The 18,226-nt window shown below is 32.4% G+C and overlaps 1 protein-coding gene and 1 long non-coding RNA gene across 2 annotated transcripts; one reads left to right on the forward strand and one right to left on the reverse strand.

The window, feature by feature from the left end:
• The first annotated feature begins 2,402 nt into the window (after window positions 1–2,402).
• LOC113751297 (pentatricopeptide repeat-containing protein At3g22150, chloroplastic-like) lies at window positions 2,403–9,333 on the forward strand. Its single transcript, XM_027295251.1, has 5 exons — window positions 2,403–5,062; window positions 5,152–5,779; window positions 5,979–6,361; window positions 6,668–6,768; window positions 8,956–9,333. Exon 1 carries the CDS (start codon window positions 2,403–2,405, stop codon window positions 4,968–4,970), a length of 2,568 nt encoding a protein of 855 aa, XP_027151052.1. The 3' UTR covers window positions 4,971–5,062; window positions 5,152–5,779; window positions 5,979–6,361; window positions 6,668–6,768; window positions 8,956–9,333.
• Window positions 9,334–15,089: 5,756 nt separating this feature from the next.
• Window positions 15,090–16,135, reverse strand: LOC113754242. Its single transcript, XR_003465156.1, has 3 exons — window positions 15,931–16,135; window positions 15,328–15,825; window positions 15,090–15,222 (listed from the first exon to the last, which is right to left on the reverse strand). It is a non-coding gene; the product is annotated as an uncharacterized LOC113754242 (long non-coding RNA).
• Window positions 16,136–18,226: the final 2,091 nt, after the last annotated feature.

Genomic DNA, 18,226 nt, shown 5'->3' on the forward strand with positions numbered 1-18,226 from the left:
ATCATCTTCAACCTGCCAGATTGGTGAAAGTGAAGGCTACCGTGGATCCTCAAGATTTCTTCAGGAATGAACAGAGCATCCCCACTTTGAACCTTCAAACCTCTAAAGGGAGGAAGGGACGAAAGTAAAGAGCAACAAATGATAATTGCTCATATAGTAACGATTATCAAGTAGCAGAGGTGCCTTGTCCTATTAATGGCTTTAGCATAAAATGTAATGTTAATGAATGGATATAGTGAGCATTACTTTTGTAGCATTGTAGCACCGAATGGTTGCTTGTGCATTAAAGAGGCAAAAGTGATGTACAAGGTTTTAACTGTAAGAAAAATATCAAGGTTTTAACTTGATGAATATTAACTACTTTTTAAGTTAGAATATATAATTAGTTTTTTATTTAATATAATTTAATTAAGAATAAAGGAAACAAGAATAATATATATATTGCAAAAAAGGAACTAATTGGTTTTCTTTTTCTTTAAAGCTTTAGTAACAATTAGTTAAATGCAAGAAAAAATAAATTATTAAAGGCACTAATTGGTTTTTTCCTTGAAGCTTTAGTGACAGTTAGTTAAATATCAAAAAAATTATTACATAGGAAAAAGAAAAAAAGAAAATTTTTATGTAAGCAAATGTTAGATGGAAGCAATTCTAATTTTTAATGAATTCTTCTTTCATCCAAACAAAGAATTTGAAATTCTAAATGAATTCTGTATCAATTCTATGCATTTTCCAAACAAAAGAATTCCAATATTTTGGAATTCCAATTCCTAGAATTTTAATTCTATAGAATTTCAATTCCAATTCTATACAACCAAACGCACCTTAATGATTTTCGAAGGCTTATGCAAGAAGAATTCGAAATGAGTAAGAACATTATGCAGGAAGGGTTGGAAGGTTTATGCAGGAAGAATGAATATGCATAGTACCTAAGGAGCACCATTAGAAAATTGTATAGTAATTTATAGTTAAACAAGCTTTCAATTATAGAGAATCTCCTAATTTATCTTTTTCTCCTTTGATTTCTTTCAATCACTACATGCCCAATTTTGCAAACGATAGTGCTTGAAAAATTTAACTTTATGCAAAGATTTTTTCTCCTCCTAATTTATAAAGAACTACTTCTAGTAACAGGAATTAGAAAAATTATATAAGGCTTAATAGCCTGGCGCGAGGGCTGTAAGGGCCCTGACTATGGTATTCCTTTAGCCCTCCAAGTACACTACTTTTAGTGGGACATTTCACATTTCTTCAAAAAATTGTTAGGACCTCCCAGAGTTCAACCTAAAATTCACGGTAATCAAACAGTAAAAGCCACTAAATTGAACCCACCAAATCTAATATCAGAAACCTCCCTTGAGGTTTGGCTAAATATCACTTGGTACCTATGAGATTTTAGAAATATCACTTACCTCCACTAGTAATTATAAAATGACTATAATAACCCTCACTTGACACATAATTTACAATATATTGTTAAATGGAACTCAAAAATTTTAAAAAAATGAGAGTCACTTTCTTTTTTTTTCTCCCTTTTCCCTATCATTCTCTCTCACTCATATTTTTTGGATGATTATGCAAATCTTTTATGTCTAGATTATAATAAATTAAATTTTGTTTATCTTTTACTTTTTGTGATTGTGATAAAGTGGGGTATGATTTATTTGCTTATTTTGAGTTGATTTTTATAATGATTGGCATAGTTTAACGGTTTGAGTAAGGGCTGAGAAGATGTTGAAAAAAAATATAAATTCATAAGAAATTAGTTTTGAGCATATAGAATAAAATTGAAGCAAGTGTGTTTCTTTTCAAATATCTTTTTTATTTTTCAAAATTATATTCTTATGTAGTATAGCATTGTAATGTGGTAGTACTACAAGATATTGTATTTGAGGTGATGGTTTTCTTGAAGTGAACAAAGTGGTTTAGGAATATTTTTTATTTAGCAAGTGAAAGGGTAGTTTAGGTTTTTTAAAAATTTTGTTACACAAATAATAAAAAGTAAGGGAGGTAATTGATATTTTTAAAACCTAGGAGCGTCAAGTGATATTAAGAAAAACCTCAGAGGAGGTTTCTGATATTATCCCATCTTACATATCTTATACACAGTTTCCTATATACCTTACTAGTTGAGAACAAATTCATATGTCCATGGTAAGGACTCTGGTAACACTAGGTAGTAAAAAAAATGGATTTTCGGTTATACTTGAAATGTGTAACTGATTGAAGACTTGAGCATAAAAATGATTTCCAAAAAATGTTCAAGTTTCAAAACAAAAAGGCTAGAAATAAGAATTGGCATATTTATATAAACTAAAAACTTGCCATTAAATTTGATGACATTACATAACCCCTATCAAAGGTATAGTCTAGGTGTGAGAACCAAACAGGGCCATGCTATCCAAATGCGGCTAAGTCAGACCAGCATGTCTTCCTCCGCTTTGCCTTTGCCACACAGATGCTCGTTCACCACCACCACCTCATTCGCCCAATCCAACCGTACATATTCTTCAACACCTGTAAACAACAAAGCCCCATTGGCTTCTCCCCACCTTGATCAACAATGCTCTTCCCAGGACTCCATCAAACGCCATTTCGACCACGGCTTCCCTCAAAAGCCAAAAACCATTCGGTACCGTTTTAGCCAGCTCTGCAAAGAGGGCCAAATACATGTTGCCCGCCAACTGTTCGACTCAATTCCTCAACCAACTACGGTTCTCTGGAACGCGATTATCATTGGGTATATTTGCAACGACTTGCACCATGAAGCCATTGCTTTGTATTCCAAAATGATGAAGAGTTCCAGTCAGCACCAGCCTGATCCTTACACTTTCTCATCTGTTCTGAAAGCTTGCGCCGAAACGAAAGAGCTCAGAATAGGTAAAGCAGTTCATTGTCATATTTTGAGGTCGGGTATATACGCTGGTAGGATTGTGTATAACTCTCTTTTGAATGTGTATGCCACTTGCCTGAGCAGTTTTGATGCTTTATATAGCTGTGACTTGGTGAAAAGGGTGTTTAGTACTATGCCTAAAAGAAATGTGGTTGCTTGGAACACCATCATTTCTTGGTATTTGAAAACAGAGAGACCTGTTGAAGGGCTAGTCCATTTTGTGATGATGTTGAAAATGGGTATAAAACCGACTCCTGTTAGTTTTGTTAATGTGTTTCCGGCCACTTCTAGAGTGATGGGTGTTCAAATTGCTCATGTTCTTTATGGCATGGTTATTAAATTTGGGGATGAGTATGTTAATGATTTGTTTGTTGTGAGTTCAGCAATATATATGTATGCTGAGCTCGGTTGCCTTGCTGAAGCTAGGAGGATTTTTGACCATTGCTTGGAGAGGAATATAGAGATTTGGAACTCTCTCATTGGTGGATGTGTTCAGAATAATTGTGCCATTGAAGCACTTCATCTTTTTCTCGAAGCACTAGAGGCACAAGATGATGTTGGAGTTGATGATGTGACTTTTCTTTCAGCGTTAACTGCAACATCACAATTGCAGAGTCTAGGTTTTGCTCAGCAGCTACACGCATCCTTGATTAAGAATTCATTGGTATCACATGCTATCCTTCAAAATGCCATTGTGTCCACGTATTCGAAGTGCAATAGCATTAGTGAATCATTTCGAGTTTTTAATGGAATGCAAGAAAGAGATATTGTTTCTTGGAATACAATGGTTTCTGCACTAGTACAGAATGGAATGGATGTTGAGGGATTGATGCTTGTGCACGAGATGCAATCTCAAAAATTTATGATTGATGGTGTAACTATCGCTGCTGTACTTTCTGCAGCATCAAATTTAAGAAATCTGGATATTGGAAAACAGACCCATGCTTACTTGATCAGGCATAGAATTCAATTTGAAGGGATGAATACTTATGTAATAGATATGTATGCTAAATCTGGTATGATGAAAGCTGCACAAGCAGTGTTCAATATGAACTGCTCAAAGGATAGAGACCCAGCCATGTGGAATGCTATGATTTCAGCAAATACCCATAATGGGTTAATTGAGAAATCTTTTGCTGTCCTTAGGCAGATGCTTGAGCTGGATCTCACTCCAACTGCTGTCACATTGGCATCAATTCTCCCTGCATGCAGTCAGTCGGGAAGTTTAGCTCTGGGTAAGGCAATCCATGGTTTTGCTATTCGCAACTTTCTGGATGATAATGTCTTTGTGGGCTCTGCCCTGGTGGACATGTACTCAAAATCAGGTGCAATCCACTATGCAGAAAGTGTTTTTGAAAAGTCACCCAATAAAAATTCTATTACTTATACTAACATGATAGTGGGTTATGGCCAACATGGGATGGGTGACAAAGCTATCTTGCTTTTTGATGCCTGGAGGGGAAGTGGATTCCAACCTGACGGAGTTCCCTTCCTAGCGGCCTTGTCTGCATGCAGTTATTCAGGATTGATTACTGAAGGTCTTCAAATTTTTGAGTCAATGAGCGATCATGAGGTGCAGCCCTCTCTGGAGCACTATGCTTGTGTGGTGGACATGTTAGGACGAGTTGGTAGAGTGGTTGAAGCATACATGTTTGCTGATGAAATAGATGAGGAGTGTAATGTTCTAGGAATCTGGGGTTCACTTCTTGCTGCTTGTCGAATACATAAAAATTTTGAATTGGGAAAAGTTGTTGCTGACAAGTTGCTTGCCTTGGCCGGAGGAGATAAGACGACAGGTTACCATGTGCTACTTTCAAATATTTATGCAGCCGAAGGAAACTGGGAATATGTAAATAGGGTGAGAAGAGGAATGAGGGAAAAAGGTCTGACAAAAGAGGTAGGGTGCAGTTGGATTAACATTTCTGGTGTAGCACACTGTTTTGCATCTAAAGATGAAGCCCATCCTGTCTGCTGTGAGATATATGAAATGTTGGGGTATTTGAGCACCAATATGAAGGATGCTGGTTATAGTGCTTCTTTGAGATGGCAAGAAGTTTGGATCTCAGAATTTGGGGAGTGAATATTTATACTGTATTCAATGCAACAGGATCCCATAATTGGAAGAAAATTCATGTGATTATGCAGTCACCTGTTTGGGTTGGGCAGCATAAGGTATTGCCAAATAAGGTTTTTCAGAATTTGTGGTTTTCTCTGCAGAAAGGTATGCTGATACTTTTTTGACATTTATTAACATCAATCAGATAGACAAAGAGACTCGGAACGTATTGGCTACATTTTAGTCGTCCTCCATTTGCACGTGATTCTCACGTGTTTGTTGGTTAACAATTAACAATTGGACGAAAGAGTTCTGAGGGCGATTTTTTAATGCGGGGCTCGATGGACATTGGCAGCTTACCCACTTTGCCAGGCAACTTCGCACGTTTCTACCCACTCCCTCAGTGCTTTTCCTTTCTTCATTTTTTCATTCATCTCCCTCTCCTCTTCATCCTTCTTCTTCCTCTTTTATTTTGTTTTCTTAATTTTTTTGGTCAAAATTGCCTTCTTTCGTTTACCCTTTCTGCTGTATGTAGAAGTATGTGATAAACGAGGACAAAGCTGAGATTCTTCTAAGCTTTTAGGTGGTATTCTTCTCTCTCCTCCAAACCCCAAAGTTCCGCCATCTGTTTCTTGCTTGGTATCAGGAACAATGGTTCAATGTATATCAAAAGTAGACCTTGTTCTACCCGCTCCCTCTCTTTGGCTTGTCTCTTGGATATCTCCTTCGTTGTCGACCACGTGTTCTTGATTTCCCAAGGGAAGAGAGTCAAATACAAATTTCTAGATCTCCTGCCAATCAAATGTGCAAATGGTCCCTTCCTGAATAGAAGTGTAAGTTTACAATTATCAATTAAATAGTATCATCAACTTTGAAAGAACAATTTTGTTCTGAAGATTCTGCCTTCCCGCTTGGACTTTCAATTGGATATGAGAATGTAGTAACTCTGTATTGCATGTTGTCTAAACAAGCTTGTTTTCCAGGATATACAAGGTTTTTCTTCTAAGTTTCCGGTATTTACTTCTTGAGCAGGCCAAATTATTGAACAACTTGAGCAAAGGATTGTAATGATGGAAACTTCATTAAGCAGGTTTGGAATGATCTTGGATTCTGTTCAGAGTGACATCAACCAAGTCGATAAAGAAACAAAAGAATTAGTGTTTGAGGATAAGTATTCAATTCTACTACTACCCTTTTGTTTTTCTGTATTTTGTGCGGACCAGATCCATCGAGCTTTGCATGTCCGTTAACTTTCATTTTTTATGACTTTTATTACCTGTTGATGACTATAAACATTCAGAAGCCCAAACTTCTTCACTCTTCAGGCACTTAATTCAATCAATTACCGGAAAAAAAGGAACACTACAGAATTTTCTTGAAGGTAGTAAAGAGTTCAGAGCTTCATAGTCACACTGGTAAGTCTGGCACTCTCGCTTTTGTGCTATACAAAAATTTTTCCTTTTGAAAATTTCTGCATTTCTGAGATTGCTATATGCTGTTTAATTGCAAATTGCAATAGTTTACCGAGTACCCTTTTGAGTTTTGTATACAATTCCGCCAAAGCAGTTCAGTTTATACAGAAATTGTCTGTACGTTTTTCTGGATACCAGCATAATTGCATACTATTTTTCATCAGTTTTTTTGGCATTTTGTTCAATTATTTAGGCAATTGTTCAATTAGTGCATTTTGTTCATTTTATATAGTTGGTAATCTTCTGCAGTATCAGATGAATTTCAAGTCTTGGGCTCTTTAATTTGCTCAAGGACAGTTTGCCTAACGCAGATTTTTTTCCCCTGCAGTTGGGTCCTTTTTTTACCATAGGTAATGTTTTATATGCATTGTTACAAGTTTTAGCATGGGTAATGGATTCTGTTTTCTTCTTCTTATTCTTCTTCACATATCTGCTCCCATTGTCAACAAAAAGAAATACAAAATGAAACTTCTTTCCCATCTTTAGATTATCTCTTCATAGCTGTTATGCTTATTGTGCCTGATTTGATAGCTAGCAAATGTCCTACTCATTTCTTTCTTGAAGTTTAGACCATAATTATCAGACTGGATTAATAAGAACACAAATGAAAACCTATTCTGGTCACATGTTGTCAATTTGTATGCTGCAAATTGCTATAAATCTGAACATTTGAAGAGACCAGAAAATTGTATCATGGGTGAGCATTTTTTCTGTTTCTGTTCCTTTTTCCATTTATAGGTAATATTCTCTTGTGGTCTGATATCTGATCTGTTCTGTTGGTATTTGGGCAGTTGAAAATGTTGGGCCTGCAATGAAAATGTTCTTTCTATTGCCATACTTTTCTTCTATCTGCTGACAATCTATTGTCAAATGGAAATGGTATGTGTGTATGTATGCAAGTTTTCTGCAGCAGGCATTAGGTGTGATGTCGAAAGCTGTGAATCCACTTGAAATTGATCAAAACATGCTTCAGAGATAATGAGAAAGCATATTTTCAGGCTCCTTTTCCATCATTTATATCGTCACTGGTCTTAATTCTCCATCTTTTGTACTTCTCTGGTCAGGTTTTAATAAACTCTACTTGAGTTAGTCAGCCTGCTAAATATTGCAAAATGACTGCTGTGCTACTCCATTTTTTGACTTCTTAGTTGTATCTATGTGTATTCAATAGTGGACTTCTTCTCACATTCTTTTTTCGCGTCTAAAATTTGTTGGAAACAAAAAAAAAGATTGTTCTTTTTTGAAAAGGAATCGTATGCTAAATGGAGTTCATTTCGTTGTCTTTTAGCTACTGATTGATTTTAATGATGACTTTCAGAATTACTGGACAATTTAAGAACACTAGTTTTTGATAATAATAGAAGTATAGTGCCACAAAAATTCAAGACATTTATTAGAAGATTTTAGAATCAAAACAGGGAGGAATAAGGAACATCATAGGTTTTTTGTAATATGACATTACAATTTTAGTTTATTTAGTTGTATTTCAGGCTTTAAGTTGATTGCCATATTTTGGTGAGGCAACCCTGATGGCATTTGAGGTTCATTCATTTTTCCCCTTCAAATGCAACTGCATCTGCAGCCATGGCAGTAACGTCATGTCTGCCTGACTTTTGATAACAGACCTGAGCCTTACTTTAAACTTTCATTATCACTGCTCCACATGCATCTGAGGCCAATAATGCGTACAAAAAATTTGTGGTCTTTTATTTTTGTTATTTGTATTTTCAGTTGTTAAAGTTGAGGGTTGTGGCTGGTTTTGTTCACTCCGAATTAGGGGTTCTTGCATGTGAAAAAGCCTAGGAATTTTATGTTTTAGAATCCTGATCATCAGGTGAGTCAATAAAGTTCTGGTTTTTCATTTTGTATTTTGTCTTCGTTTCCGTTTTACAAATTTTACTCAAAGTTAAAATTTGATTGTTGTTGAAGGATTGATTGAGGTATAGCCTGTTGACGTTTCTTACAGTGTGTAATAATCTTTGCTTAGGGAAAGAAATATATACATATATATATATATATTGTATATGTATGTATGCATGCATCCATGCGTATGTATGTATGTATTTATTTTAGTCTTGGACTAAAATGTTTGCAGTTTGATGAACTCTTTAAGTTTTTTAGATTATGCTGCATAGTGGAAGTGATGATTAATCAATTGAGTGAGGAGAATGGTCAGGGGGTTATGTGCTTTTCACAATTTGCATTTTAGTCTGCTGCTGTATTATTTTTGTCAAAGTATGTGGAATTGGATATTACTGTGAATTTGAGAAAATAGACATTATTGCATGGTCTTGGTTCATATTTTAAGTTCGTGGGTGAATTTGTTGTAGCTTTTACCAATCCAGTTGACGTTAGATGTATTGAGATATATATATAGAGTTGTATTTGTGTTTCTCTAGATTGGCTCAGCTTATAAAAATCACTCTTGAATTGACTATAAAACTATTTCATCTTAATGTTTGGTAATGTAAGTTTTGCTCATTAGTTCATTGAGAAAACCGTGTTTGAAAGTCCTCATTCTCAAGTTGTTGGTGCAGAAGTTTTGTCTCCTATTTCACCAACTAGCTACTACCATTGGAAGTCCTCCTGTGATCGCTGTGCACTGAACTTGTAGGATATTCATGGTTTCTGAATACTCTTTATGTGATATCCATGATGCTGTTGTACGAGGATGTGCATTTATACTACGTTGGGACATCGTCTGCCATGCAAATGAATGTTCTTTTGTGAGCCATCCTTTACCATCCAACAGGAAGAGTTTACAAGTAATAGATAGCTAATGATTTACGAGTAGCAGAAATTTGAAGTAAACATGATGAATGCTTGATGGTCGTTTGTGTGGAACTAAATGCATTATCACTCTCAGTTTTTGTTGAAAAAAAAATTTATTTTATTTTTTTGTATAAATGGATCAATGTCCTTCATGTTTTTGTGTTAAAAATAGTATTGAGTCTTTTGACTTGCAAAAGCCTCCTTTTTTCTTTTTTTTTTTTTTGATTGCAGGTACATATCCTCTTCACAGACAAATAATAGACATTCTCTGATTAGCATCACAATGAATCTCCGAATGTTTAAAAAACATGCCTTGGCTTATTTGGTTCTTGAACTGATATATAGAATGCAATGAATAATTTCTTTTATGATAATATCGTTGACAAGATAAATTTCTCTGCTAAAGTTGGCTGTTTTCTGCACCATTGCTTCATCTTAATGGTAATTCTTTGCTGAAATGGAGGACTCATATAGGATTTTGGAGTTGAGCATCTGATTTTTCTTCATCACTTCTTGTTTGTCTAAGTGCATTATCACTCCAATCATCATTTTTCGATTTTTTTCCCACCCTTTTCAATTTAACAGCACGTGATTTTTCTTTGGTGGGCACTTTATAATCCTCAAACTGTGCTAGGCATGCTAGGGATGGCAACGGGGTGGGTGCCAGCGGGGGAATTTTTTCCCCCCGTTTAGAAATGGGGCGGGGGGCGGGGGGCGGTGGTGCACCACCCGTTTGAAAAAAAAAATATATATGTACATAATTATATATATATAATGATATTATTAATTATATTATTAATTATATATGTCTATTAATAAAAATTATTAATTATTTATACTAAATTTATTAATACATTTATGTTAAATTCCTAACTACACTTAATACAATAACATTTTTTCTAAAAAAAACACAATAATAATTTAGTGATTGTATTTGTATCAAAAATGAAAATTTGATTATTTTAGTTATATTTGTTTTATCATATTAAATTGTATTCAAATAATCTTTGTTTAATTATTTTTATGAGTTTCAATTGTAAAGTTACAATGAATAATAATTTGGTAATGTGTTGATATTTTAGTACTTGATTATTTGCTCAAATTTAATTATAATGAAATTATATAATAAAATTTTTTTAACCCTGCAGGGGAAGTGGGGCGGGGCGGAGGGAATTAAAATGCAACGGGGCGGGGGTTGAGGGAGGTAACCCCCGCTCCACCCCCGCCCCATTGCCACCCCTAGGCATGCGCGGTTTTCACCTCATAGTATATGTGTATATAGGGAATCCAAGGGCTCAAATGAGTGGTTGTCTTGGTGATGTGGCCAATTGTGATTGGCTGGTGGGCGGTCGTCCAAAATTTTGCCACTTTGTGATTGGTTCAAATGTCGTCCTCCTCCGCACGTGAACTAAGGTGGCATTTGGTTCGTACTTTGAAATCGAATTTGGAATTGGGATCACATATCTTGGATTTGGAATTGAGTCAGTCATTTCAATGCATCTGTTTGGTTCAGTACCAAAAATATATATTATTACTATAATTGATGTTTGGTTCGTTGGCTCTTTCGAAATGAGATATAAGAAATTTTCACTAATTAAATGTATTAGCAAATTTAGTATAATTATCAATTATACTATATATACTAATATACATTATATAATACATATAGCTAATAATATCATTATTATAAGTTTGTAACTAATTAAATTAAATATTATGGATAATTATGTATCATATATAATTAAATATAATTATAGAAATATTATATTATATATATATTAATTACACTACTATATTATAATTATAATTATACTGTATATTATATATTAAATATAATAATAATTATTATATTTATAATAATAAATATAAATATATAATATATTATTATTATTATATAGACATATATATAATAACTATATGTACATATAATATAAATTTATAAATATATTTATAAATACTACAAATGTATTATCATATAATATTAATAAATTTATAATATATATTATATAATTATAATTATATTTAATTAAATAATTATAATATATGTATTTATATAATATATTATATATGTGTATATAATAATGATAATAATAATGATTATTATTATTATGAATATATTATAATAGTTATAAATATATTATATAATTACACTAATATTATAATAAAATATATAATTGTAATATATATATTATATATAATTATATATGTATATAATTATATATTAATTTTTTTAACAGGTGACGGGATGAGCTCCGTTTCTAAAGGGGAATCAGACTTGGGTTTCGTTCAAAACCTTCCAGGTTACTAGGGAATTGGAGAATTCCAAATTTTTAGATATAGTTCCAAAATTTCAATTAGGATAGTAGTAATTCAAACAAAAATTATGTAGTTTATTTCAATTCTCCGTTCCGAAATTCTCTTACCAAACGTCTCGTTACTTTTTCTCCCCTATATTCCCTTTGGGAATGCAAGGGCGGTTATTTGGGTGATGTGGCCAATTGTGATTGGCTGGTGAGTGGTCCCAAAATTTTGCCACTTTGTGATTGGTTCAAATGTCGTCGTCCTTCTTGCACTTTGTTCCCCCTATTTTCCTTTCTTTTCATTCTTAGCTTTAGCGGGAAGCAATGGGCTTGAGGTGACCGCTCCAAGTCACATCCATTCTTTGTTCCTCGTGAAACATGAAACATAAGGGTAAATTTTGTAGTGTATTCACATATTCCAAAGACAGGTGTGGAAAGTAAATTATATGGCAAAGAAGCTGGCACGTAGCAACCTGACATGTACGGAGATGAAGGGAATGTTTCTAAAAAAGTAAGTGGTGACCTATAACCGCGGTTTAGAAATGTGAATGTAGCGTACTGCAGAAGTTGAAAATGTATTGGGGTGTGACGGAATTAACATAAATATAATGGGCCTACGAATAAAACACCGAAAAGGAAGCATAAGTAGTACTATCTATTTACGGGCATTACATCAACAAAATACTATCTATTTATGGACATTTTACTCTGAATCATTACATTTATGTAAAATACATAAATATGTGTAACTAAAATTGAAGAACTGTTACACTAATATTTTGACGAAAGGAAAATTGGTTGTCCTGTATTTAACATAAACTGATTTTTATGAAAGTAAAAAATATATTGCCCATAACATACCTATTATTTATGATTTTTTTTTTTTGTATTACATCAACAAAACACTAGCTATTTACGGGTATTTTATTCTGAATCATTACATTTTTGTAAAATACATAAATATTTGTAACTAAAATTGAAAAAGTGTTACACTAATATTTTTACGAAAGGGAAACTAGTAAATTTTGTATTTAATAAATTTTAAATATGTGAAAGTAAAAAAGTTTTGCCCATAACATACCAACTCTTTATGAGTTTTTTGCATTACATCAACAAAATACTACCTAGTTATGGGTATTTTATTCTGAATCATTACATTTATGTAAAATACATAAATATTTGTAAATAAAATTAAAAAAGTATTATACTTATATTTTTATGAAAGGAAAACTAGTAGATTTTGCATTTAACAAATTTTAAATATGTGAAAGTAAAAAAGATTGCGCCCATAACATACCAACTATTTATGGATTTTTTTGCATTACATCAACAAAATACTAACTATTTATGGGCATTTTACTCTGAATCACTACATTTATGTAAAAAACATAAATGTTTGTAATTAAAATTGAAAAAGTGATACACTTATATTTTTACAAAAGAGAAATTGGTAAAATTTGTATTTAACATAAATTAAATATGTTAAAGCAATATTAAAGGTGATTTTATTAGTTACTTAATTTGTTGGTAAGAAACAAGGTTTCTTTTGCAAAATTTGTTCATTAGATTTTTTTTCAAATAATTAGGATATAAAGGTAAATTTTCACAATCTTTTGTTAGCAATATGCTCCAATTTCCTCCTAGACAGTGACGAAGCCAAGATTTTTTTTCCTTTGAGAGAGGGCCAAAATGATTGACAAATAAAATTATTTTAATATATTATGTTCAAAATAATTTTCATCTATTTAAATATATGGTATCCTAAAATATCAAATATTAACTTTAATTATAAAGGTATGTCTATTTGATAAATATGTAGTTTAGTCATAACTAAAATTAAAACAAGAAATAACATTTGATTAAATATCTTATAGGAAAAAAATGCACTTTTTTATCCTCAAAATTTGGGTGGTTGACCAATTTCATCCTCAAAGTTTCACCCCAAACATATTGCATCCTCAAAATTTCGTAATTTTGGCCAATTAAGGACAATTAACGAGAAATGAAGAATTGATTGTTAGAACAATGATTTTACTCAACACAAAATTGATAAAATCGAATGGAGCCATTTTTAACGGAACAATTGCAACGGATAAAAAGCTCAATTCTTCTCCTTCTTCTCTTTGCTTTTCTGTAACTCCAAAATTTTTTTGCCAATCTCTGGAGTTTTAATGACCGTTATACAACTTTCAAAACAAATAAATTTATTCTAAATTTTTATTTGGGATTATTTCATAAACCAAATCGTGGTCACTTTCCGTAAAGTATCACTTTCCTATAAAAGACTAGCTCTTTATGGCTTTTCTCCATTATAAGAACAGAGTACCTATTTTTTCATAATTAAATTTATTTATCGAATAAAATAAAAATAAATTCATTTTCTAATAAAAGACTAGCTCTTTATGGCTTTCCTCCATTATAAGAACAGAGTACCCATTTTCTCATAAATAAATTTATTTATCAGATAAAATAAAAATAAATCTATTTTTCAATAAAAGACCAACTCTTTATAACTTTCCTCCATTATAAGAATAGAGTACCCATTTTTCCATAAATAAATTTATTTATCGGATAAAATAAAAATAAACCCATTTTTTAATAAAAGACCAGTTCTTTATGACTTTCTTTCATTTTAAGAACAAAGTATCCATTTTTTCATAAACAAATTTATTTATCAAATAAAATAAAAATAAACCCGTTTTTTCAAAAAAAACATCAGCTCTTTATGACTTTTCTCTATTATAAGAACAGAGTACTCATTTTGAAGGCAAAAAAGAATTTGTTTATCGGATAAAATAAAAATAAACTGATTAATGTCAATATTGAGATATAGCAAAATGGTGGCCCACCTCTCAATGTGATTTTCAATGGGATAAGATTTGCACGGTACATGTAGCAAATTGTCATGGCCCCTGTTCCTTCACATGTGCGTAGAGGCGGTAATTGTCATGGATTGCTTACAACTTATTCCCTCCAAACCTTTTCTTATAATGGAGTTTCTGATTTTATCCAAGTAATAAATTACTTCAGTGAAAAAAGGAAAAATAGAAAATTTATGGAGGAAAGTTACAAAGAGTTGGTGTTTTATTGGAAACCATCGACCCCTTACGAAAGACGATCAAATGCAGCTAAATGATTTTCTTGCAAGAAAGTTGCCGAAAGCAGCTTTGTGACTGTAGTTGCTATTTTTTTTTCAACCATTTTTTTAGCAAGAGGTATCATTAATGTCAATATTGAGATATAGCAAAATTTGTATACGAAATAACAAACCAATTTGTCATTACAAATACAAAATGAGCAATAATATATTACAACCAATACTATCAACAGTACAAAGCACAAAGATACTCAAATCAAATCCTAATAACGACATACAAAGTAATTAACAGTCATTAACAAATCCCATTTTTTTAATAAAATGGGATGTGGATTTGTCTCCCTAAAGAAAAGAGGTTGTCTTGCAAGCTACACCATTAAAAAAAAACATGTTTTCACTATAAAAAGTTCATAATAACGACATACAAAGTAATTAACAAAGACACAGTAAGTGTTGCTAATACCACTACATCCAAAGTCCCCGATCCGTCATCAGGAATTCGCCTTCAAAGCCATTATATCAGACCATTGAATTTCAATCTTATTCTTGAGCCCGCCATCAAGAACCTCCCATACAAGCTTATGCTTTGCAAAATAACACTTTGCTACCAAATCCCCTTCATATCTTGACTTATACTAGAAATTAAAACAAAGACATGCAATCAAAATTAACGAAATCATAAGCAATCCAATAAAACAAGTTTCTAAAATCCATGATCAAATGCAAATGTATAAATATACCTCCCAGGTCCCAATTCGCAGAATAGTTGCTGGAAAATTTGAAGCCTTGAGCTTCTCAGAGGAACCAGAAGCAGCGGCCCCTTTAAGCTCTTTTTTACTGGAACTTGCACCCTTAGGTGAATTAGCTTGAGAAAGCCTCATTTGGATCAATTCCAAAAGGGAAGGACTTTTCCTCAGCCTCAATCCCAATGGACTCGGCTCGTCTAATGGGTTATACTGAGCCGGCGGTGCCACCGGAAAGCCACCCACTTCCCCACTTCCCTGCTGCTACAGTCAAACCCCCCCGAAAGTACATCAGAAATTGAACTTTCCAATCATACAGACAAAACCACATAGAATAAAACCAGGAAAAAAAACCCAAAATTCACACAAACTCCTAAAAAGTGATAGATGTTCAAGATCCAATTTTGACGGGTCGTTTCATTTTGCCTTCCAGTAAGACCCATTTCTCTACTCCAACTGAGATGCCCATTCACTCTAATCCACTGAAGTAGAAGCCTACAATTTCAAAAGGTTTATCTTGCGATTGTTAAATTGAAAAAAAAATGCAAGAAAAATGCAATTGACAAAACAGAGATGAAAATAACATATTAAAAAACCTACACCATCGCTTTTCCTTGAAGTCTGCCATTGCATCGAAAGGGTCTTTAAAGTGTGTCCATGATTGTATAAATTCAGATCTGGATGCTAGAGAGGAAGAGGGGAACCATATGTCTACGGGAAACTGAAAATTGATAGAGAGGGAAAGAGAGATAGAAGGAGAAAGGTGCAGGAAGGTTGCGATTGAACTTTCGAGGGCTCTAATCTGAGAACAATATTTGGGAAAGTAGCCTTGCAAGTATGGAAGGCTTGGAATTCATGTGGTGCTAGGTTTGACATGTGCTGTGCCGGGAATGGTTAAAAAATTTTCAATACGCAGCTCTGCTAAAAATTGGAAGGGAGCAAAATTTTGAAATTTTCACAAAAAAGCACCCATGATTTCTCACCAATAACATAGAAACTTTGGGTCACTAGAATCAGTATTTGGAGGGAAGCTTTCCCGCGCTTCTTTTGGCGAGAATTTTAACCGAAAAATGTCCTTGCCCCGCCCTCGTAAAGTATATGATGGCTCCAATTTTTGGTGAAGTATTGTACTTTTCCTTGCTATAAGCCTCTTAATAGCGTCAACCTTTCTACTTCTTGCTAAAGTTGTTGTCGCTAACTGGTGTTTTATTAAAGAACTGATGTTTTATTGAAGAACGGATTTATTTTTATTTAATCCGATAAATAAATTTATTTATGAAAAAATGGGTACTCTGTTCTTATAATGAAGGAAAGTCATAAAGAGTTGGTATTTTATTGAAAAACGGATTTATTTTTATTTTATCCGATAAATAATTTTGTTTATGAGAAAATGGGTACTCTATTCTTATAATGGAGGAAAGCCATAAAAAAATGATTTTTTATTAAAAAATAAATTTATTTTTTATCTGATAAATAAATTTATTTATTAAAAAATGGATACTCTGTTCTTATAATGGAGAAAATTCATAAAGAGTTGGTATTTTGTTGAAAAACGGGTTGTACTCTGTTTTTATAATGGAGGAAAGCCATAAAGAGTTGGTCTTTTATTAAAAAATGAATTTATTTTTATTTTATTCGATAAATAAATTTGTTTATGAAAAAAGGGTACTCTGTTCTTATAATAGAGGAAAGTCATAAAGAGCTGGTGTTTTATTGAAAAACAAGTTTATTTTTTATTTTATCCGATAAATAAATTTATTTATGAAAAAATGGGTACTCTGTTTTTATAATGGAGGAAAGCCATAAAGAGTTGATCTTTTATTAAAAAATGAATTTATTTTTATTTTATTCGATAAATAAATTTGTTTATGAAAAAAGGGTACTCTGTTCTTATAATAGAGGAAAGTCATAAAGAACTGGTATTTTATTGAAATGAAAAACAAGTTTATTTTTTATTTTATCCGATAAATAAATTTATTTATGAAAAAATGGGTACTCTGTTCTTATAATGGATGAAAGCCATAAAGAGCTGGTCTTTTATGAAAAAGTGATACTTTACAGAAAGTGACCGCGATTTGATTTATGAAATTATTCCAAATAAAAATTTTGAATGAATTTGTTTGTTTTGAAAGTTGTATAATGATTCTTAAAACTCCAGAGATTATTCTGAGCACTGGTTATGACACACCGAATGGGTGTGATAATAATAAAAAATTATGATAAAAAAATTGGTTTAAATGTCAAGCAGACAAAGGTAACCAATTTTTAAATTACTTTCACATGAGTGTTTAATAAATAGTTGGCAGTTTGTTTTACTGTAATCAATTTTGTTTCCAAAACTTTTAATAAATGAAAACCAATTTTGTTTCCAAAACTTTTAATAAATGAAAATTAAAGAATAGGAAACACTGGATAGATATGGCTTTGCAAAAACTTTGATATAATTATTGTGTATACGAATTCAAATTCATTTGCTTACTAATGAATTTGAATTTACGTCTAATTGAATTAATTATAAATAGGTAGTCGAAATTTGTCCATTTAATAGCCACTAATTAATTGGTTTTATTCAGCTATCCATTTGAAATTAATAAAATCATGTATCCATTTGGATTAACATTGTGAATAAAAAAGCAATGAAAAGTAGAGAAATGTCGTGGGAAAGTGCTGCATGAACAGAGAATATAGAAGGGAAAGGAAATAATGTTGTGCTTTGCTAGCGAATAATAATGTTGTGCTTTGCTTTATTATTATTATATTAAAGGTAAATCTGCCAACAGTACAAATAATTTAGGTATTCAAGCAAAATCTTAGAAATAGCTTTATTCAGGCCAAATATGCTCCAACTGCACAAAAAAATGGCCCATTACACCAAAATTATTTCCATTATTAAACA

Source organism: Coffea eugenioides, chromosome 11 (assembly GCF_003713205.1).
Source record: "Coffea eugenioides isolate CCC68of chromosome 11, Ceug_1.0, whole genome shotgun sequence".
Lineage (NCBI taxonomy): Eukaryota > Viridiplantae > Streptophyta > Magnoliopsida > Gentianales > Rubiaceae > Coffea > Coffea eugenioides.

Coding starts and splice junctions, on each gene's coding strand:
- LOC113751297 (XM_027295251.1), top strand. CDS start 2,403: ATGCGGCTAAGTCAGACCAGCATGTCTTCCTCCGCTTTGCCTTTGCCA.